At 37.2% G+C, this 22,921-nt stretch overlaps 1 protein-coding gene across 2 annotated transcripts; it reads right to left on the bottom strand.

Annotated features, from left to right (window-relative positions):
* Positions 1 to 7,748: 7,748 nt before the first annotated feature.
* Positions 7,749 to 22,850, bottom strand: TRIP13 (thyroid hormone receptor interactor 13). 2 transcript variants are annotated; one of them, XM_086743097.1, is made up of 14 exons: positions 22,738 to 22,850; positions 22,455 to 22,557; positions 20,700 to 20,865; positions 20,272 to 20,401; positions 18,356 to 18,411; positions 15,680 to 15,770; positions 13,535 to 13,607; positions 12,517 to 12,580; positions 12,187 to 12,273; positions 11,283 to 11,389; positions 10,061 to 10,214; positions 9,764 to 9,876; positions 8,481 to 8,550; positions 7,749 to 7,927 (listed from the first exon to the last, which is right to left on the bottom strand). In XM_086743097.1, exons 2-14 carry the CDS (start codon positions 22,544 to 22,546, stop codon positions 7,832 to 7,834), a joined length of 1,299 nt encoding a protein of 432 aa, XP_086599223.1. In that variant the 5' UTR covers positions 22,547 to 22,557; positions 22,738 to 22,850; the 3' UTR covers positions 7,749 to 7,831. The 2 variants fall into 2 exon arrangements, with proteins under 2 accessions (XP_086599223.1, XP_086599224.1); XM_086743098.1 differs by lacking the exon at positions 7,749 to 7,927 and having other exon boundaries at positions 8,513 to 8,642.
* Positions 22,851 to 22,921: the final 71 nt, after the last annotated feature.

Raw genomic sequence — 22,921 nt, 5'->3', positions numbered from 1 at the left:
TATTTAATATGCAATCTACAAATAAGAATTGAATGTTAGAACAATAATTGGCAGCAGGTTAATGCAGAAAGGAGGGCTTCCAGAAAAGCAAATGCTGTTTTAGTTCCCATGGCACCATCCCAATATTTGTTTTATATTCCTGAGAGAGAAGAGGAAAGCAGAACAAATGTTAAACCTCCCACACAAAATTCTCAGAGTAATATTATTATTTCCCCTAAGACTGCAGCCTTGCTGTCAGACTGCTTTTTCTGTAAATTTTTCAGATGCTTTTATTGAGAAAGTATAATAATTATAATTATCCAAAATTTAAGTCAGTGAGTTTTTACTTAAATAGATTAGCTGCACACTCTGTCATTGAAAAGTCTTGTACAGTCATTCATCTTATTTGCACAGTATGATTACCACAATCAGAGAAACTCACATACATGCTTGTGTAAATGGGTTATTTGCCAAATCATCACCTTTGTGGGAAAATTCTTAGTTTGTATCAGCAATCTCAGTATTTATTCATACAAATGATCTCAGTATTTATTTCTACAAAGAAATAGTCACTTGTGCAGATTTTTTTTTTCTGTACCTTCACATGATGTTGTACAGCTTCTGATGTACTGCCATATCCTTTTTTTTTCTTAGCAGTCCTGGTGTCTGCTTTGCATAATTCCTTGGGCTGAGCAAGAACCTTCCTAGAATACTAAAGAAATTTTTGTGTGTATGTGGTTGGTTTTTTTTAAGATTTCATTTCAGCCATGGGGAGAGGAAATGTTATCGAAGTTCCTTGCTTTCTTAAACACTGAAATAAGGCCATACAACTTGGTAATGTCAGAATATACATACAATGAGGTAATTCAAGAAACAAAAAGCAACAAAAGCAACACAATTAGGTCAATATTAGGAAACACACCTTAGCTTCACACAATTCTTCTGTTGACATTTACTTAGATTCCATTAGAAACTCAAGCCTTCCCTGGATTAAGTGGAAGAGGAGCAGGCAGAGCAGCTCAGAAGAGATGCTTTACAGCAGACATGTTAATTAGACAAAAAAGCTGCTTAAAAAAAATCTATTATAATGAAACTCTTTTAGAGAGTGACAGTTTTTGGACCTATGTCCTTCAAAAACCTAACTTTGGCACCAAACTTTGAGCACAGAAGTAGCCTCCTGCACCCCTGAGGAACTCAAGAAAATTACTATACTGAAGTACTTCAGATAAATGCTTTTCTGAATTAGAATCTGTCAAAGTTTTTGGAGTCTTCCCAAGTCATCAACTCTTTCTACGTTAAAGCTGCTTGACAACACTCTTTAACCCACCCACAGATGTTTATTTCACCAGATCTAGTTGCCTCTAATAGCACCCTACAGCGAGCTCTTTGCAATCTGAGGCAGGCAAGTCCATAGGCTATATCTAAATAGAATATGTCAGCTGAAGGATAAACCAGTATACACTAATATCTTCATTAGTGCAGGAGATGTGTAAGTATTTGCCAAAGCAACATGAGGTTGGTTTTTAGTCATGAAAATTTAAGTGATAATACACCTTAATAAGCAGCTAGATAATTGAGTTCAAAGTCTGTTCTGTATTTCATTCAGCTAGTAAAGCAGACAGGATAGTCTTACAGCCATCGGATCCAGGGCCTACTTTCTTAGACAAAATTTTTTCTGAGTAGGAAAAATTAGCTGGGACATTGCTCCCCTTTTAGGTGCACTTCTACTTATGGTAGGTCTCAGCAATAGTATGTGTGCAGTAAGTGTGTTGAAAATATCAACCTTCAAAGTGAGTTTAATTAAAATGTTTAACAGAGTAATTTGATGACTTCCCAGTCCTCAAAAGACTGTTCTTCTAGGGTTACTTTTTCTCTGAAAATAAATGTTTTAGAAGCAAAATCTCTTACTGGGACATTCTAGAGACTGCCAGCACAAGAGGTTATAAACAATAAACAACCTACTCAGGTGCTCTTCCAGCGAAACTGAGAAAAGCCTAGGCACCTTCAAGTGGCCACCTCTTTTGGTAGCCCTGCTGAGAGAGGCCAAGTATGGTACAGCATAAATGAGCTCTTAATGGCTCTTCTTCCCTCTTCGTGATTCTGCTTTCTTAGTGACTCTGATTGAAGAGCTGCCGTGGATAAGGGCAGGGAACATTCAAGATACTTCTGACTTTTACATCTTTTCTATGGGCCAAACTTGATCCCAAAGCATTCTGAAATCAAAAGAAAGACCTAAGCCTTGCAGTGACATTAAGGGTCTTTCAATCAGATTGAAGAAGAGGTATTTGTTATTCCTTACAACGTTGGTTGGCACTTCTCACCACCAATGAATTATTTCAAAAAATACCCTGCTCTTTGAAGTGAGTAGGGAAATGGATAAATATTTACTGTAGCCACTAAATCTCTTAACAGTTTGAAATGCACATAAAGGTAAGAGCTACTGTAGCTGGCTTATTTATGTCTATCTGTAAGTATCAGCTCAGTTTTACACTGAAAGATAGCAAACCCATGTCTGTATGTAATGTCAAGACATCGTGAGATTCTGCAGTTTTGTTGACAGCAGATGGTAAAAATCAGACAGGCCTATAACTGCATGGCCTATGTTTATGTTTTGCTCTGCTTCATGCGTGATCCCCAAGCTGTGATGCTCACATCATGGTTTGACACAAGGCACGTGTGTTTGCAGGGTTTAAGATGATGCTGAGCTCTGTTCAAGTCAGAAATTGCCAGCCCATGGCCCCTCAAGCAGAATTTGCTCTGGCGATCCTGAGCCAGAGTGAAAACATCAGCATGCTTCTCCAGGCCCTTTTGAATGGGAACACAACTCTGTAGTTTTAGGATGACCGCCTTCCCATGGAGCAGAGTGATTTTTGACTGCTTCACACCTGGATTGCTAAGGAGGCTGAGTACAAACCTAACGTTATTCCCAGAAGATCACCAACTGGAATAAGGCATCTGCCCTATTTAATTATTAATTATTACCTCAGATGGATTAATTTGATTATTCTGTCTAGCAGGAAAAATCCTTAAAGACATTTCCATGACAGCTCTTTGCTACTTCTTCCACAGAGTTCTACAAATAGTGCACCAGCATAATTGAGGAGATAACAAACTGCTGCAAGAAATAAGAATGGTTGGCTGGGGATGGAAACTTAAGGCATGTTTACAAACAGAGAATATGCAGCATCATGCTATTACTTGAGATGATGTAAAATGGAATTCCAAAGCAAATTACTGTACAAATATTTCTACAGTTCTATTGACTACAGCTTATTTCTACACCAAAACAAAAGAAATCTGAAGGAAAGGAAACTTACTTGGAAACAGTGTGCTCCTCAGTCTAGCTTGCTGCACATTGCTGTGTACATTTTGATCTTGCCTCAAAAGAAAGATAGTGCAGAAGATGGAAATAGTCAAATAGGAAACAAAGAAAAAGTCAGAAAAAAAATAAATTTAATTTTAAAAGTATTCAACACCCCTCCCATGTTTTCCTACACAAGTTTAGCAAATAATATAGAATAACTGGAACGCCTACTTTTAAATGAGAACATTGGTAAATAGGCGTGTCAAGAAGGAAGGAAAAAAAAAACAGTGGGACGATGCAACATCAGAACAATGTATGCTGGAAATGCTACTCAAGGAACCCATAAGAGAAGAAACAGCTCTTGATTTGATATTAAAAAGTATGAGCGATCTGATTTTAAAAAGTTACCATTGAAGTTTCCATCTGTAACTGTGACAAAGATTGTGACACAACTATGACATGAATTGTGACATAACTGAGACAGGAGCTTATATTCGGCAGCCCTTTGCAAATGGCAGTTCTTTGCAAACAGCAGCTCTTTGCAAAGGGCAGCACTTTGTGAACTGCTGCTCTCCATGAATGCCAGCAAACAGCTGCTCTTTGCGAGCAGCAGCTGTTCGTGAATGGCAACTCTTCAGCAGGAAAAAAAAAAGAGTTAGGTCTTGGGAGTTAGTTTCATTTTGTTTTCTGGCTAATACCAATTCATCCATGCAAGATGTAAATGCCCTCAAGAGATAAACCAGCAAAAAAACATGGTTAAGAAGTGTACTAGAATAATCTACCTTACTTCGTGTCACTCTCACCGCTATTCTGTAGGGTTCTTTGTCGTTTATGGGCTGGACTTTGAAATTACTTTCTGGAATTTTATGCCATTTAGAAACTTCTGAGTTTTGGATTTGATCCCCTTTCAGACACTATTTTCTTGTTTTCATCCTTTCATTATAAATTGAACTTCTTTAAACTACTTGGCTACTTTGAGACCAGCAGCAAGGAAAAAGACACTGTCTTCTATGGTGCATTCTGTGGCCCCTGCCTGAATCATGCCATTATTCGTAAGCACGGTAGGTCAAACCACCAACTGGTTATGAGGAAACATGCTCTGTCCAATCTCTACTTACTATGTTAGTGCCTCAAGAATCCATGCAGACTTCAAAAGGAAGAAAACAGATTGCATCCTGCTTTTCAGTTTAAGTTGATCTGCACCAATGTAAAGGGTAAAAGGTGTTTTGCTATGCCTACTAGCATTGCACTCAGGTTTGGGCATTCCACCAGAAATGCCATTTCCCCTACCAAATTGTATGGAGATGGTAAGAAGTTGGAATCTTCTCCCCAGAGAGTTTATCTTGGCAGTAGCAGAGAGGGGACACGATACGGCAGCCTGACTAGTAAAAGACAAAGAGGGTAGTGACAATCAGTGCTAGAAATTCTATAGAGAAATCATACCACCAAGCATCCTAATTCCTAACTTTCTGTGGAAGTGGACAAAAGTGGCACAGATGACTCTTGTTCCCTGAATGACAAAGCAGACAAATGAAATATAAGCAAATATTGACTAGTTTATCCTTTGAACGCAACTTAGGAGGGCTGATGAATTCAAAATCACAGGGAGGAAAATTGGGGTGACTGAAAGATAAGCAACTTGTCCAGAAATGCATTCAGAGAATGTCAGAGCAAAGAAGCAAGTAGCAGACTTATTTATATGGCATACAACAAATGATAAAAACAAACGGAAGGATTATGATTTAAATGTAATTTTTATTAAGCAAAAGGAGATAATTATTCCAAATGGAGTATATATTTTGTACTTCTTAAAGGATAGAATACCACAGCCTTATAGACTTTTATTTACTCAAGACTACCCAGAAGACTTCACTGGACCTTCAATCACTGTTCTAATAAAGGTTCATTATGTACAAAATATAACTTCATCTGGCTTGAAGTGGAGCAAAGAAATACTTCTTTAATTAACTTATTTAATGATCTTAGTTATCTTTAATTTAAACTCAGAGATGACCCTTAGAGAATTCAATGTATAATCATTAAAATTTGCAGTTAATTTTGTCTCAGATCCAGTAGTTTTGACACACAGCTCCAGATGCTTGATTTAAAATGCGTGAATCTATATCCTCATTCTTTATCAAATTACCTGATACTTTTTTTTTAGTCAATCACATCAACGGTATTCTCTTCAACTGTTACAAGCACATATATAGCATATAAATAAATGAAATAAAGACAAATCCTCTGTTGATTTCTAGAAGCTTGCTTTACAGTCATCATATTGTTCTCAGTGTCTGGCCTTGGCTCTCCTACCCTGGATTCTTATCCCTTTCTAAACTGAAAATTATGAAGTGCAACATTGCACTCACAGTGAGCCATGAAAGTAGGATCATTTGAAATTAATTTTGTATTTCCACAAGTCCAAAGTTTTAGACAGTTATTTAACCTTTAAGATTCATTTTAGAAAAATCACTGTCTTGGCATAATTTCCAGTGGATGAATTGGGTAATAAAAGCCTTCCCTCTTCAACCTCCTTTCCCCTAATTTTGAATATCATGTCATAGGATCTGGATCAGAAATTAACACTTTCAGCTGCTTGGAAAAAAGGTTAGTCACAGAAATATCTCATAAAATAAGCAGTGCTCATCTTGGCAGAGGGTTACATTTGCTTTTTGCAAGCAAAAAAAAAAAATTCACTATTTCAGAATTTCTTAACTGTTTTAAAATCCCTCATTCCATGCACTTCAATGTGCTAAGCTGGAAGTCTTTACCTTCACCAGGCTCAAAGTTTCACCATCTACGCTTGTAGTGACCTAGATGCCAGATATTTTTCTAAACCCATCACCCAGTGGATGAGATGGTTAAACTACAATACAAAATAAGTTCTGCCATAGCATGGAAAATTCACTGTTTTTCATCTTTCGATCAAATTCTGCAACAGCATATTTTTATTTGGTAAACATTTTATATCCCAGAATCTCTCTTTCTGTAAGGCTAGGCACAGAAATTCTATGGTGCTACATTACATTACAGCTAATATTACCTACTGAAGAGGGATTTTCACTGCAGCAAAGTAAGTCTTGTGCCTTAGAGCTTTTTAAACTTTCACTTGGCATTCCCATTCTCACATGACTTGCTAAACTCAAGGATTCATGCTTGCCATCTAGTGGCTTTGAGCAGAATTAGAAGCAATCAGTTAACAGAGTAGCATTTCTGTGTGTGTGTGTGTGCTAAAAAAATGGTTTGTTTAATTTATGGCTATGTTTTAAAATAAAAAAATGGTTCTGGAATTGTACCTGGAAAAGAGGACTGTTCCCTCCATATAACCATTAACTGAACACGGAAAGAAAACAGAAGATTAATGCATGGCCACTAAGTCTCCTGTGAAAGTAACAGCCATGGCTACTGTATTTGAGAAAGTGATAGACTTGCACTGCCTCGGGGAGAAGGTTACTCTGATGACTCCTCATATCCAATGTGTCCTTCTTTATAGCGGTTCTGGAAATCCATCAGACAAACCAAGCAGAGCACAAACATTCTTTATCTGCCTTTATTAAAATAAAATTGTTACCTGTTTGCAAAAAAGAAGTTAAATAAGATTCCAGGAGGGAATCTGCAGAAAACTCTTATTTTCTGTCAGTTTAACAGAAAAGTTCAGTCTAAAACCTCCCAAGAACCCTCTGCCAGCTGAACGGCCTAATCCCTAGGTTATAATAAGGCTCCACATTTTATATTCTTTGTTTAGTTTCACTTATTTTGTACTCCTGGATATAAAGGAATGTTCTTCAACAAAAGGAGTGGAAAATACTTCTCTCTAAAACAAGTACAACCTCTTTTGAGGTGAATCTCTTCAAAGGTCTTTAGAATTTAAAACGGTGTTGAACTAAAATTATCAAGGGAAAAATTGAAAATGTCCATTCTACACAGGGAATGCAGAGCAGTAATTTACACACAACTGGAAAACAGGGAGAAATAACCCTCCCTCATTGTATGAGTTTTCTTTCTGGAATTACCATCTGAAATAAATCACTCATCAGAATCAGGATTTTAATAAAAGATTATATTATTGTCAGCCATAGCACAAATCCATGTATTAGCAAAATTGCACATACTAAAAATGGTCTCTAAATTCTGCTCAGCTCTCAGAATACCAGCATGTCCTAGTTTGAGTAGAAATACTTAGAGTATCTATGAAATACTAAGAAAAAAGTAAACTACATGGCTGTGGAAAAGGATATCACCTCAGATCAAGAAATTAGGAGAGGAAGAGGAGTAAACCACAGGAAGAGCTGGTCTTCACAGTTTTCATAGCTTTGATGTAATCAATGAGTCTACAGAAAGACTAACCAAGCCGTGCTAGTAAGGTCTGCTTTCGAAGCAGCCATAAAAATTCTTAATTGCTTTTTAATGAATGTTTGAAAAACTAGATTAGGCATTCCATTTTTTTAAGGTGTTGACAATTTATTATGCAGATGCATAGAAGTTGCAGTTTGTATGAAAAATACATAGTTTTCAGCATTAACAATACAACTATAAACCAGTAGAGCATCACACACAGTCTGCAAGTTTCTTTCTTTCTTCAAATTGTTTGTCTACTGCAAGTGAAAGAGCCTGAAGAAACGTTGTCATTGTAACACTGGGAGACTGAAAATAAGAAAACACTTTGTTAGATGCACTACAGCAATAGGCATATATAATATTTTACATACAAACAGTATTTAAAAGATAAATACTTGACTTCCATGTTACAAAATTTTCAAAATGTTACAAAACATAAAACCGCAGGTTTATTTCAAACCAGCCAGAATAGTAAAGTCAAAGTCAAGCTATGCAAAGTCTTGAGTCATTCACTATTACTGTAGATTTGCTTAAAAAAAATTTTTAACAAATTAATATTAATTTATAAAGTGGCAGATGGTTTTCTTTCAGCAAGAAATTATCAGAGAACCAATACCAATATTCTGTCACAACATTTAATTAACAATAGAATGATATGGGACAAGTCAATCCCACTTGTCTTCAATCTCATTTTAAATTACAGGCAGCACAAAATCATTTCAGTCTACAAAGCTGCAGAAACAATGCAATTTAGATTAAAAGGGGAGTCTAGGCCCCATCTTTTACTTCAAACAGTGTCCAAATATCTTCCTACCTGTCTCAAAACCAAACCAAAATACAATTAATAGAATAAACTTACTTGAATATAAAGTGCATGTGCTAGGAAAGGAAGTTTTCTCAAGACGCGGCCACTAAGACCTTCACTTCTTCTGTAGTAAAACAGAGACAAGTGCTGCTTAAATGCTAAATATCCACTCTTAAAAGAAGGCCTTTCCTTTTTCTGTTTCTCCCATAAGTTGCTCTAAAAGAAAACCTCAAATCACAATTCAGCAGGTCACTTGCAGTACTTTTAGCAGAAGCAGGAAGCGTACAGACAAGTTCAGCCTATGGGAGGCTATACAATACAGAAAAGCAAGCAAGGGTACAGAAACAGCAGTCACATTTGCCTGCCAAAGCTTCATGCCCTTCACAGCACTGTGCCACATCTCATGAATCTGGGGGAATGTTTACACTGAAAGAGTAAAGTACAGACATAACCTTCCAATCACTCTAGGAAGGACCTGAAAATTTTGTTTTGAAGACGGGAGCTCATGTCTACTGCTTATCATCTTCTTCCCATTATTTACACTCAGCTTCCTTTACCTCACCTACTTGATATATGTTTCCATCTCCTCTAAGCACCACTCTGTATATGTAAACCCCAAATCTCTACGCCTGGAAAAACTTACTTGCTTTTACTCCACTCTTACTGGTTAGGACTGCATACTTAAGGAATAGAAGGAAAACACACTTTCCTGACTTTATAAATATTATTTTATTTTGTTCCATAGGGACCATAACTCTGGAAAAAAAATATTGCTTGATATTGTGAATATCATTTTTATTGTTTCAAAAATTGTTAAGCTGCAGTGAAAGACTATTTGCCCTACCAGCATACTCAGCAAATCAGAACACTCTCCATTTACACATCACTCCTTTCCTCTTTGCTTCTGTCCACTTATATCTCAATGCTAAAAACTGACTTGGTAGATTGCAAGACATTTTCTTAGCAGGAACTAAGGCCAATGCTATTTCTGCTGAACTCCATTACAATTCACAATATCCACTGAAAAACCTAAGGCATGTCATTAATCCAGTCAGCAATTCGTCAAGAGAACTTCAAAAGGCACAGCAGAAACTAGAAGCACCACTAAGCCAAGACAGGTCTGAAACTAAGAAATGTTGGCAAATCCTGATCACTTCCAAATTGCTCCCGTGAAAGGTTTTGCACTAACCCTAACAGAAAAAAATTGAGATGTTTCAGAACTCTAGCTGTTATGAAATTCAATTACTTTTATACACAATTCCACAACTTATTATATATACACATATATAGACACACACACACATATATATATAAAATGCAGAATTTCAGAATCTTACCTTGAGATTTCTTTTAGCACAAGGCTTAACCTTGACACATTATTTTCTATGAAGCCTATCATCTCTAGCTCTCTGAGTGTTAGGAGCTGCTGTCGAGGATATATTATCTGACACTAAAAAGAAGAAATAGACATTGTTGTATGAAAAATTTAAGTACATCCAAAATTGAATTCTACAGTAAAAGTGGAAATACAGAGAAGGAATTAATTTTTTATATTTTTGTTATTTAGGAAGTATGATTAAAACGTCAATTTTACTAAAATAGGACATTTTACAGTCTTGCTTTCAAAATATTACCTTCATCAGTTCTTCCAAGCAAGAAAGATATATTCTAAATATTGCTGCAGTAGATGGAGGTCCAATGTATTGCTTTATGTCAGCCCTGTCTACAAAGGCCAAGTCAATTTTCTCCGTAATATTTGAAGTAGTCAGGATAACTACATTGGGATACCTTCAAGATAAAAGCAGATTTTTAGGTCACATGTACAAGAATTATCTCCTTTTGTGACTGGCAAATTGATACCTTCCTTGTTATGACAAAAGCCATTTCATGCAATAAGCAGTCACATCACTCTTGTCAGCCAGCAATTACATTAAATTATCTGAAGCTCTTGGCCAGTTATCATCAATTTCAATGCATAGTCTCTTTCTTTCAGTTTTTTTCTCAAGAGTCCACAGTTTCTCTAACTCTATTTTAGAAGTGATATACATTAACTATCTAGAGCCTACTGGCATAGTTTCTGCCACAAAAAAAAAAAAAAAGAAAAAAAAAAAGAAAAGAAGACTAGTAGATTTGAACCTTTAATCTATGTATTTTCCATTTCGATTCACTAGAAAGTATATAGTTTCACTGGCAATGTGACACATTCTAACTGTAGATGACATTAGAGTAAGCTTAAAAGAGAAGTAACATCTCCTTGCTCTAAGAAATACTGAAAGAACATTCTTAACCAAGGCTAATTTTAGATAAAGCCTGTGAACTTTTATGTATAAATAAGCCACTTACCTTCAACTAGCCACAAGACAGGGCCAAATGTTAGGGCATCTTTCTTTCTGTGAACAGAGCCAAACATGCCCAAAACGGGAGGGAAGTGGCAGGGATAAAATAAGAGATGGTATGCTGCACTAAATCCAGCACGCAAAGCAGACCAAGCATCATTAACGGTTGCTGCTAAGCAATATGTTGTGCAAGTCTGCTTTAGATTGACATCCAGAAGCTGTAAATAATGAATGAATTCTACATTGACCTTATTCTTGTCCCTCCAAGCAGATATCATGGCCATTTGTCCTATACCTCTCTCTAGCTTTAAAGGAAGTGGAGCATCTGTAGATTTGATTGTTCACTCAGTTACATGCAAAATATTCTGTCGGAGTACTCCTATTTCTTTTCACAATTAGCACGATTAACACTGAATAGTTCACTAACCAATTTGGTTTAGTATTCCAAGTAGGAATTCAGATTTAGCAGGAATCCTGAAATTGTCGATTACCTTTTGCTGTTGCAATAATATGAGTTTACCTTTTAATCTGATCTATTTGTGTCAGGACAGCATTCACCACACGAATAGCATCGGAAGGCTCTGTGCCTGCCTTGAAGGCACTGCGGGCTGCTGTGAGGCTTTCCACCTGCAAAAAACCAAAACCAATCAACCAATCAAAAAAACCAACCAAAAAAAACATCACCAAACACAAAAAAAAAACCCACCATAAAAGAGTGCACATTTGGAGTGCTGGCAGCATGCAAATAATCCAGACAATACACCCTCAGACCCTTGTGTCTGGTATCTAAAACTTCATCTTCAAAATCTTTGGTCAAGTAGGAATTTATAGGGAGAAGGAAAGGAATGTCAAGGAAGCAAAGTGTAGTGAGTGAAATTCCTGTTTACACAGCAAGAACAGAGGCTGATTTTCATTTTAATAAAATTTTGGGGGTGGGGACACCCCCCTTCCTCCAGAATAATGAATACATTGAATTTAGAATTAACTTCTCCGTAGAAACTCCAATATAACAAAGCTAACAAGGTACATACTTACTAAGTCGCTTATGTATGCAAGTCTGAAGAGAATCTAGACAATTAACTGTACCATAATAATGCTTTTTAGATATTTACAACATACGTAAGAGCACAATTAATGCAAATCCAGGCTACTTTGAAGTTTAAAACAATAGCCCACTTGAAAACACACAGCAGCAAGGGAAGTTCCACCAAGACAGGCTTCGCTTCATTTTCAGCTGGAGTTTGGCTGCTAAATCTGCAGCAGCCAAGATTAAAATTCATTCCTCTGTACAAAGTTATGTAGCTTACCAAAAAAAAGCACAAATATGCTTTTATTGTTCTTCACAAATCAGCATTATCAGAGTTCCCTCCCATCAATTCACTGTCTGCTAAATTTTATGTACATCAATGCCATTAGAATCATACCTCATCAATCAATACAAATACAAGAGCATCTTTGTCATCAATTAACTCTTGAATCTTCTGGAACATCTTGGTTACAAGCTTGCCACTCTAGAAAGACACCATATGCATACATTTAACTATTTCCTTATCCCAAGTCTTACCATATTTAAAGACAGAAATAGCTGTTTTTCAAAGTAACTTTCTAATACAGCTTCTATTTAAATGTTCTCAAATACATTAATTATTCTGAGTAATCTTTGGTGAACACATTTATTTTATGAAACAAGTTAAACAGAAACAGTGTAATTTCTAAAACACAAAGTCTATTTAATTAGCTACATCAATACATACCTCAGAAAACCATTTCGAGAAAAGGCTATGGCTGTTTATCTCAATTAACTGTCCATACCTATACCTGAAGTATGAAGGGAAAAAGAAGTATCAACTCTACTGTAAATAAAAGTCAGTGACACCATTCACTTCCATAAGTCTCATTCCCTCCATTTCAACACGAGAATTCTGTGAATTAGTACTTTAAATTGCTTGAAGGTTTTCAAAACAAAAAACTTGTTTTGAGTTTAATTGTCATTTCCAGAAACATGTCTCACTAGAATTCTTTATATTAAATTGCTATCAGAATTCCTTGGTTAGAACAGGTGCTATTTAAATACAGTTTAAGTAACAATTGCCATACTAATAGTCTCATTCTGTTTGTGTAAGATTTTTTTCAGTATAGCAAGAACACATATAAAAGTGTGCAGCTTATTTACTTAGCTCTGCATGGATATCCTTAGGACAAAATATCTCAACCACACATTATATACCCCATGTTTATCACAAATTCAGCTTGGGCCAGAGTCAGATCACCCCAATAATTACACATTACTTACGTTACACCTTGTATTTTATATAATATTTACTTTTTTATATAAATTTTTTAAGTTGCTATGAAGTTTAAGCCTAACTCTTATTACTTGTCTGATACACAGACTGAGCTCTGCAGACTGTGGCATTCAGACCATCCAATTACAAAACAAATTGTTTACAAAATCACTACCTACTAAAAACAGGCTTTCTTGAACATGAAGATACTAATAGCAGGCTCAATACTCTGTGATCCTTTATCCTTTAATATTCATTGATGTACAATGTGAGCATAAACAAATGACTGTATCGCCACTGGAATTTGTTTTACATACCTGGGCACAACTAATTACACATTTTTAAAGGCATTAAAATATCCTAACCAGATCAATTTTATTGCTAACCAGGTGCACTATAAAAGAACTATGCACATTAGAATTTGGCACCAATTACTTGAAATCAAATATTAAATATCTTTGGGTCAAAAACTTCCAAAAAAGATCACCTGTATGACAGTCGAATTGTCAGCTTCTGAGCCAATGCTTTACAGAGAGAGGTTTTCCCAGTTCCAGGAGGGCCTGGTTTGAAATCAAATCTATACGTTACACAAAATCTGCATCAGATTGTTAACGACATGTAGCATCTTTTTAACTACTGTATTTCATTACTGCACTAATTGTAGAATAAAAACACAGTAGAGAATGATTGTGAACACCAGGGTATTTTGAGAAGATTGCTTACTCCTCTACAGTCCTAGAGCTGAGCTTTGAATTATATAATTTGCCATTATTAGTATAGTTAGTGTAACAGTTTGTATGCAGACACCATAAAGCTAACATACTCAACAACCACAGAGGCAAAGTCTATCATCCTAGCAGGGCTTAAGTTTATTAGCATTCTTAAAAATCAGAGCTCTGCTTAAACTTAGATCTTCCTGAAACATACTCTTCTAAAATGCAAACCAGAAACACATCATGCCCAGTGTGATCAGCTGTCTACTTTCCCAGAAATCTCTACCTTGAGGTAACCCAGAGCATCTTAGGAAGTATGCTCTGGGACAAACCTTTTGGATTTGACTTGACATCCTTTGGAAGAGCCACACAGACTTTCTCCAGACAGACTAGTATAAGCATAGCTAAACAGAGTATGAATGTATGGAAGATGATGTGTGGGTACTAAACAAACTGATGACATCAACCAGATGACAGCATTTTCATTCAAAGCTAGTACTGCCATGATAGTACAAATGTATTTTGCACTACAACAGTTGCAGATTTCCCAATATTAACTTTTTTGTGATCAAAATTGATCAAAATACTGAGCTCATACATAAAAATAAATATATCAAATATATTTTTAACAGTTTGAAATAGTTTTCCAAACAAAAACACCCTGCAGCTTCTAAATTAATAAATAGGTAAAACTTAAGTATAATGAATACTCATAACAAACATTTTCATTATGGTATTTTATTTTTGAATACCAATCTTGATTAAAAAAAATGTAATTATTCAATAGCAAGCTGCATTTTGCAAGAAAATGGATTCACTTGATGTTAATCTTGTTTATGGTACATCCTCCACAATAAGCTAGGATTGACTAAAGATTACTGCTTCACTGAAATAGTAATAACTAAATTAGTGAGAGTACTGCCTTCATACTTGGCAATAGAACACATTAAGAACACAACACACAGTTTGATTTCCCAGTTTTAGAATGCCACAACTAACAAACTTTTTAATACTGTGATAGAACTGTAACTTATATATGGCTCCTAATGTCCTCAGTATTTGCATTATAGAGGGAGGTGATTCTGCCCCTCTACTCTGCTCTCATGGAGTACTGTGTCCAGCTCTGGTGCCCCCAACATAAGAAGGACATGAACCAGTTGGAGAGGGTCCAGAGGAGGGCCACAAAAATGATCAGAGGGCTGGAGCACCTCTCTCATGAGGACAGGCTGAGAGAGTTGGGGCTGTTCAGCCTGGAGAAGAGGAGGCTCCGGGGAGACCTTATAGCAGCCTTCCAGTACCTAAAGGAGGCCTACAGAAAAGACAGGGAGAAACTCTTCAGCAGGGCCTGTTGCAATAGGACTAGGGGTAATAGTTTTAAAATAGGAGGAGGTAGATTTAGATTAGATATTAGGAAGACATTTTTTTACAATGAGGGTGGTGGGACAGTGGAACAGGTTGCCCAGAGAGGTGATGGAGGCCCCATCCCTGGAAACATTCAAGGCCAGGTTGGATGAGGCTCTGAGCAACCTGATCTAGTCGGGGATATCCCTGCTTCTTGCACGGGGGTTGAACTAGATGACCTTTGAAGGTCCCTTCCAACTCAAACCATTCTATGGTTCTGATTATTTTTGCACTTTATATAAAAAAGCAATAATATAAATGAAAATTTTTAAAAAACAACTATTGTCACTGTATCATAAATTTTAGAATTTAAATTCCTGAGAAAACATAGTACATGTGAACATTTATTTGATTCTGACATTACATTTCATCTAAGTGTCTATTATATACAGAATACTTGTCTGCAGCTTTTCGATCATCTAATTTCACTACAAAGAAATGCAATACAAATTCTTCCAGAAGGAAAGCATAAACAGATGGCCAATGAATCTACTTGGTTTAAGAAAGATCATTCTTACCATGCAGCAAAACAACTCTGTTCCACGATATCAGGTTGCTGTCAACATTTTTGTCAGAAAATAGTAATGTTGTCATCACATAATCAAGTAACTAATTGAAGAGGAGAAAAAGAGAAACACAAATTAGAGATATATCAGCAAATAGAATTACAAATTGAAGCAATCTTCTAATTACGTCTATTTTGTACTCTTAACAACAAAAAAAAATTGGGCTCATGTCTTTTAGTCATAGGCAAATTTTCTTTCTGCAAAGGTTGGAAATTAATTTCCTTCCTGCCCTCAGGAAAAAGAATAGCATGTACTGGACACAAATGGAGTTCCAGAACTTTTACATGAATAAAAAAAATGCTCTAAGGAAGTGAAATTATTTTCATTTTCCATCGTCCCACTTATAACGTATCTTTAAAACACAAGCTGCCACATAGAGTCAAAGATTCAAACTCCAGGTCCTGTTTAGATTTTGTACAGCTATACATTTGTTCAGTTTGTTGCAGTCAACCCATCAAACAAAGCATTTCCTGTCACATTTTACTTCCTTTCTACCAAAGCATTTGTATCAGCTACTGTAAGGAATTTGTAGATTGGTTATCCTTCCAGATAAGGGAAATCGCACATACTTCCCTGAATGCTTGCTTCTAAAACAAAATGCTACTTAATTTTATAATTATCTAGAATTAGGAAGTACAGAACTCTTTAAAAAAAAAATTGGTATCAGCCTCAGCTGTGAATCTATACTGTTTTTAACCTGTAATAACCCCTGATACCATATTATTTTCTGTTGCTGTTACCTGTAATGGGCTTTTGATCCACATATGTTAATAGGACAATACAACAGTATTCCTGCAATATCTCATGCCAAAGACGGAGCAATTACACCACAGCAAAAAACTTGAACTTCATCCAGCATGAATTCAGTATTATATTAACACTCACTGTACTATTTTGAAAATTCACAGCAACCATTTCAGAATCTATAGAACCCAACTATACCAAGCTTGGTCTATGGTTTAAAGAACGAACATTCATCACAACTACTTTTACAGAAGTTAAGTAGTTGTAGCTTTAGTCATTAAAAGCTACCACTTCTTTTTACCAACATACACTTACAGTCAACAGTGATCAACTTGCTAGTTTTTAGTACATCAGTAAGTCTAATTAAATAGTCTTGTCATTTCACAGATGATTTGGAAAGCAGTTCCATAAACTAGACAAACATTGATGTGTTAATTGATGTTTACCTTATAAATGAAGAAGTGCAATCACTGGCATGTTTTGCTTTACAATAGATGATTATAAAGACTTAAGTGAGAATACTGTACCTATGGTGTTATAAACAAGCTAATGAATTAGTTATTTGTATCCAAAAGCTGCATGCAGAAGTACTTTTTTTTTTAACAAGCATGATAAAGGTCTTAATGAGTGCTGTCATAAGTGTAACTGAATTGAACCACTCGTGGGTTTTACGCACATCACAATTAGTAAATTTCAGATTACAGTATTACAGTTCTACAAGCTCTGGCAGTTACAATAGCAACCTTTAATGAATACACAGAATCTTCAAACCAGAGAAAATGACCCCAGGGAACTGTTTTGTTTCTTCTGAATGTCTTACCAGCATTCAAGTGGGAGTGCATTCACTCTAGTCAAATCATTCAATGTGCATTCGTATGAACGGTAATAGTGCTGGCTGACATTACTGCTAAACCAATGAATTGTCTCTCTGCTGCCAGAAACACACAGTTAAACTCCCATTCCCTTCTGCCTAGCCTGCACCCACCACTTCTGTTACATGACCATTAGCTATGGTCCAGTGGAGCAATTAATGGGATAAAAACCAGGTGGAAACCATCACACAACAAGGTGAAGACTTTGAGTAATTCAGTTTCCTCAGCTGATTTACTGCAAGGTAACAAGAGTACCAGTAGAAGGGAAGCACTGCAAGTACAGCTAACAGCAAGACACTTCTCTTTTAGCAATAGCAAGCCATCAAAATTGCCTTATCATTAAAAAAAAAAACCCACACCAAAGACACAACAGATCTTTTGGGACTTTCACAACAGAGAAATAGAGAATTGATTTCAACAAATACTGTGTATATTTTTTCCAAGCCTCTTTGAAGTTATTTTTTTCCACCAATTTTCTTCTCCCCTTCTAGAAAAATGTGCAACTAATGAGCCTTAAAACAAGATACAGTATTTTAACAAAGTTAATTTCTACTCCATTCTACAGAACATTCGTTGTTTTCCTCATGCAGGCTGATGAATATGTCCAAAGCAAAAGTGAAAATCTTCAGAGAAGTTTTAACAACACCTCCAGCTGTTAAACTTCTGATTTCTATAAAATAAATAAATGTATATGAATAAATTCTTTATAATTTGTGGAACGAGCATCACTGAACCCAGTTTCACAGAGAAACTGAGATTTTTTTGCAAACTGACTTCACAGTAGTATATATTGATATACGTCTGAGATTCACTGTTTAATCTCAAAACATCAGCTCTGCCTTCTTTTGTTAAGTGCACATCACAGAAGTATGTAACTATCAAATATTATCTCAAGATTTTTTTGAGCTGGTGATTTCCAAGTAACTTCTCCATGAAGCAAACTTCAAATAGGCTACATTTCAACTCTTACTTCTACTCAAATAAATTTAATTGTTATTCATTTTCAACTTACATGTGATTTTACTTCAGTTTCATATATAAGACTTTCCCAAAGGCCATGGAATTCAGCTGCAAAAGCAATATATTATAAACAGGTTTAAGATAAATCAAGCTGGGAATGTGTCCTCTACCATTGCAGCACAAAGCAGTTTTCAAATTATTCACAACTAAAATTAAGAACAAATACACAATAGCAATTAAAATACATGGAAAAAAAACCATGAGTTATTTTTCTCAAAATGCAAGCGCTACTTTCTAACAGACAAATTCAGCAATTTCATAACTTGTTTCCTCAAATAACTGTGAGGAGAAATTAACCTTCTTAATTTCTTAACATGAAAGGAAAAATACCATTCCTTCCACTCTCAACAAGGGTGGTGAGCTATGAAAAGCTGGGGTGGTGGTTCTAAGCCCATATTTATCATCAGCTTCTTAAAAATTATTTTTTATTTTACTATTCTTTATTTAATTGATTTTTATTTAATTAATTTATTCAATTTTATTCAATTTTAATTTATTTTTTAAATTAAAACATCAATATGTAGAGGATGCGCTTGCAGCCCAAAAAGCCAGCTGCATCCTGGGCTGCATCAAAAGAAGTGTGGCCAGCAGTTCGAGGGAGGTGCTCTGGTGAGACTCCATCTGGAGTAATGCATCCAGTTCTGGAGCCCCCAACATAAGAAGGACATGGACCAGTTGGAGAGGGTCCAGAGGAGGGCCACGAAGATGATCAGAGGGCTGGAGCACCTTTCCTATGAGGACAGGCTGAGAGAGTTGGGGCTGTTCAGCCTGGAGAAGAGAAGGCTCCGGGGAGACCTTGTAGTGGTCTTCCAGTACCTAAAGGAGGCCTACTGGAAAGATGGGGAGAGGCTGTTCAGTAGGGCCTGTTGTGATAGGACGAGAAGTAACGGTTTTAAAACAGAGGGAGGTAGATTTAGATTAGATATAAGGAAAACATTTTTTACAATGAGGGTGGTAGAGCACTGGAATGGGTTGCTCAGGGCAGTGGTTAATGCCCCATCCCTCGAAACATTCAAGGCCAGGCTGGATGAGGCTCTGAGCAACCTGATCTGGTTGGAGATGCCCCTGGTCCTTGCAGGGGAGTTGACTAGATGACCTTTAAGAGTCCCTTTCCAACCCTAATGGTTCTGTGATTCTATGAAAAAAAGCACATAGCTGAATAATACATAAAAAACTGAAGCTGTGATTTAGATATCAATAATTTCTAGATGTTAGTTTCTAGCTTTCAGCAAAGAAAAGCAAAAAAGACTGAACCATTATAAATCACAATAAGATGAGAATAATGTCAGCGTATAAGACTGAGTTATTCCTGAAGTGAAATATAATGGATGGTTAGGATTTTCACAACATGGAAAGAGAAAAACATCTCAATCACTGTCTCTTTGAGCTTAAGCTCACACCTGTACTTCTCCTTCCAGGCGCAGAATCCAACTTCCCCAAGCACAAGAGAGTAACAGGCAGGCCATGCTCTATTGCAGAGCAAAGCTTCATTCTTCTTTTCGGAAGACACTCTGAGGACTCTAAATCTCCTTACTTTGTCTCTTTGCTCCAGATTAAAGAACAGCACTGTCTTGAGGGCTGGAAGCCAGCTGTAGGCTCGGGAAAATTAATGTTTAAACTCATGAGTTTCTTGTGGGTTTACAAATAAAAATTTGGAACACAGCTTCTAGGGTTAAAAGTTTGCATGCTTCTGATTATGACTATATATTTTATTCCACAAGACCAGTTACTTCCACTCATCCACAAATATTACAGAAATAAATGATGTGTTGTGGAATCACCTGTAGCAGTTCAGTCAACATACACAAATAATACCTTTAATAGGTAACCCTATAAGCACTTGTAGCTTTTCCAAGATTTTCTTTCACTGTAATTGCTCTAGACTTTCCAGAACTATCACATAGGTACCTGCTGGTAGCACCCAGTGGTTAGCTGCAATGATATCCTCATTCTCTTCTTCCAGGTTTTCAGACCTTGGTCCTTCCTCATTCAGATGAAAAATGTGAAGAGAAAGACTGCTTTTGCTCAAGTCAATAGGCTAGAATGGACATAAAAAAAAACTTTTAATACATCATATTTCTCATTCAAAATTAATTATAACATAAGAAAGTTATAGTTCTCGGCTGACATTCAGCTTTGAATCTGTTTCAGATCTTACTAAGGGGTGTAGGCCCAAAAACTTAACCACCTTTTCCTGGTTGTATCAGTTAGCCTAATAAAAGACACTACATGGTCCCATAGACCTTGTCTTGCTTATGTCCTTAGGCTATCACTAGTTTACCTACAACTAGTTCACAGGCATATGAACAGAGCTGTACATTCTCCACTGTGAGTACCTGTCTGTCTTTCAGTTTCAGCTCCGTATCCACAATCGACACAGACTGCACATTGCTGTTAAGGAAACTGTCATCAAACTCTGTCCACTTGTAATCACCAAACACGATGTTATGTCTGTTTAACAGCTTTAAGACGCTCATCCTGATATCTTCTTTCTTGGCCACACTAATAAGAAAGAAACAGCATTATTTATAGCACTGACATTTATAAGGAAGTATAAACTACTATCAAGAGTCTGTTATTTCATACATTAAGCCTCCATGGAAACCAGCTTCCATCTAAAAAAAAAAAACCAAACAAAAAAACCCAAAACAAAACAAAACAAAAAAACCAAAGAAACCCATAAAACAAAAAAAAAAAAAAAAGCCACTCATAGCCCCCATAACATTCTGCAGAACATAAAAGTATCAAATTCCATTTGTTTGCAAAAGCAACAAGTTTGATACTTGTTTTTAATTTGTTCATTAAAAGACACAAGCCAAAGAATTCTATCTGCTCTATTTGCAGTCATATCAGAGGACACGGAATGACACAGCTAGAAGATTTCAAGAATGGACATCAGTTATGCAATCTGACTGTGTTTCACTAGGAAAAAAAAAACAGAAAAACTTATAGCCAACCTACTAGACTGAATTTGGTACACTGAGCTTGGAAGCTCTGTTATGCTTTCACGTCCAAGGACAGCTGATATCTTGTGATGGGGACATGCTATGAGAATTCCAGTAGAAGAGACAAGTACAGAAAAAGGAATACCATTTTAAGACTTCAGAAAGGCTTTAACTCAATTTTGCAATTTCAGTGATGCATTCCCAGTTCCTTCTCTTTCAAGTCTGACAAAATGAGAGTACTGGATATTTTACACCTTGACTTTAGCAACACCTTGGACACACTTTCCAGATAACCAAATTGGTAAGATAAGGACTGAATAAATGGACAACAAGGTGGCTGGACTGTCCAGCTGAAATGGTTGTGATTAGTAGTATGAAGATTAAGCAGAGCTGCCAGTAAGTCAGGCAGCAAAGGGTGGGGTGGTGTTGTCAATATTGGGCTCAACACTGTTTTTACATCTTCATTTACACCCTGGACAATGGGATGGAAAGCAACTGCAGCAAGTTTATGGATAACAGCAAGGCAGGGAGAGCTGTCAGTATACTAGAGAGCAGGGCTGCCATTTGAGGGACCTCTGCAGGTTGGAGATACGGTTTGACAGGAATCCCTTGGAGTGCAATAAAAGTAAACATTAAATGCTGTCTCTTCATCTACTGCCCAGACAACAGTACAGGCCACAGGCCAACTAGATGAAAAGCAGCTTTGCAGAATAGGACCCAGGGTACTGAGGGGTGCTGATGGACAAGTTGGCAATGAGTCAGCAGTGTGCCCCTGTTACAAATAAGGCCGACCTTACTTCAGGCTGTGCTAAGAAGAGTGCAAACGTTAGGGAAAGTGACTCTTTCCATCTACTAGCTGTTTGTGAGACCACATCTGGAGTACTATGTGCAGTTTTGGGCTCTGCAGTACAAGAGACAACGACATACCAGAGTAAGTCCAGAATATTGCCACCAACTTGATTATGAGACTGTATCACATGACACACAAGGACAAGCTGAGAAAAATGGGTTTGTTGAACCTTAAGAAAAGACACCAGTGTGGAAACTCATGGGAGAGTATAGAGAAGGCAGAGCAGAGTGCTGTGCACTGAAGGACAAAAGGCAACAGGCACAAGCTGCAGCGAGTAAAGTTCTGATCAGAGAGACCTGCTTGATTTCTGATGAACTTCCACGTGTATTTGAACGCTGTCACACACACTCGGGAGCGCTTGCTTCAAATCCCCAGCGGCTTCCTCCATCCTTCTCGCTCCTGGGAGGACAGGGACACCGAGCAGAAGCAGGCTTTCCGCGACCGTTACGCGCCAACGGCACAACGGCAAGCGCCGCGTTCCGTCCGCGTGCACCCCGCCCACCGCAGGAACCGGCATTTCCCTCCCGCCCCTCTCCCCCGGCACACGGCGACTCCTCCGCGGCGGGGACGGGAAATCACCTCACGCCAGACGCGGCCCCGCGAACGGCGCGCTGCGGCCTGGGGACACGGCTCTGCCCGGGGAGCGCAAGGACCGTGCGGCTCCTCTGCCCTCTCAGCACCCTGACTGCTGCAGAAGCTCCGCCGCGCAGAGAGCGGAAAGGACCCTGCTCGAGCGCAAACGGGACGCGGAGCAGCGCAACGC

The sequence above is a fragment of the Chlamydotis macqueenii genome, chromosome 2 (genome assembly GCF_036417535.1).
Source record: "Chlamydotis macqueenii isolate bChlMac1 chromosome 2, bChlMac1.mat, whole genome shotgun sequence".
In the NCBI taxonomy this organism is placed as follows: domain Eukaryota; kingdom Metazoa; phylum Chordata; class Aves; order Otidiformes; family Otididae; genus Chlamydotis; species Chlamydotis macqueenii.
The sequence above is the reverse complement of the archived record's forward strand: the minus strand, read 5'-3'. Positions and strand labels throughout refer to the sequence as shown.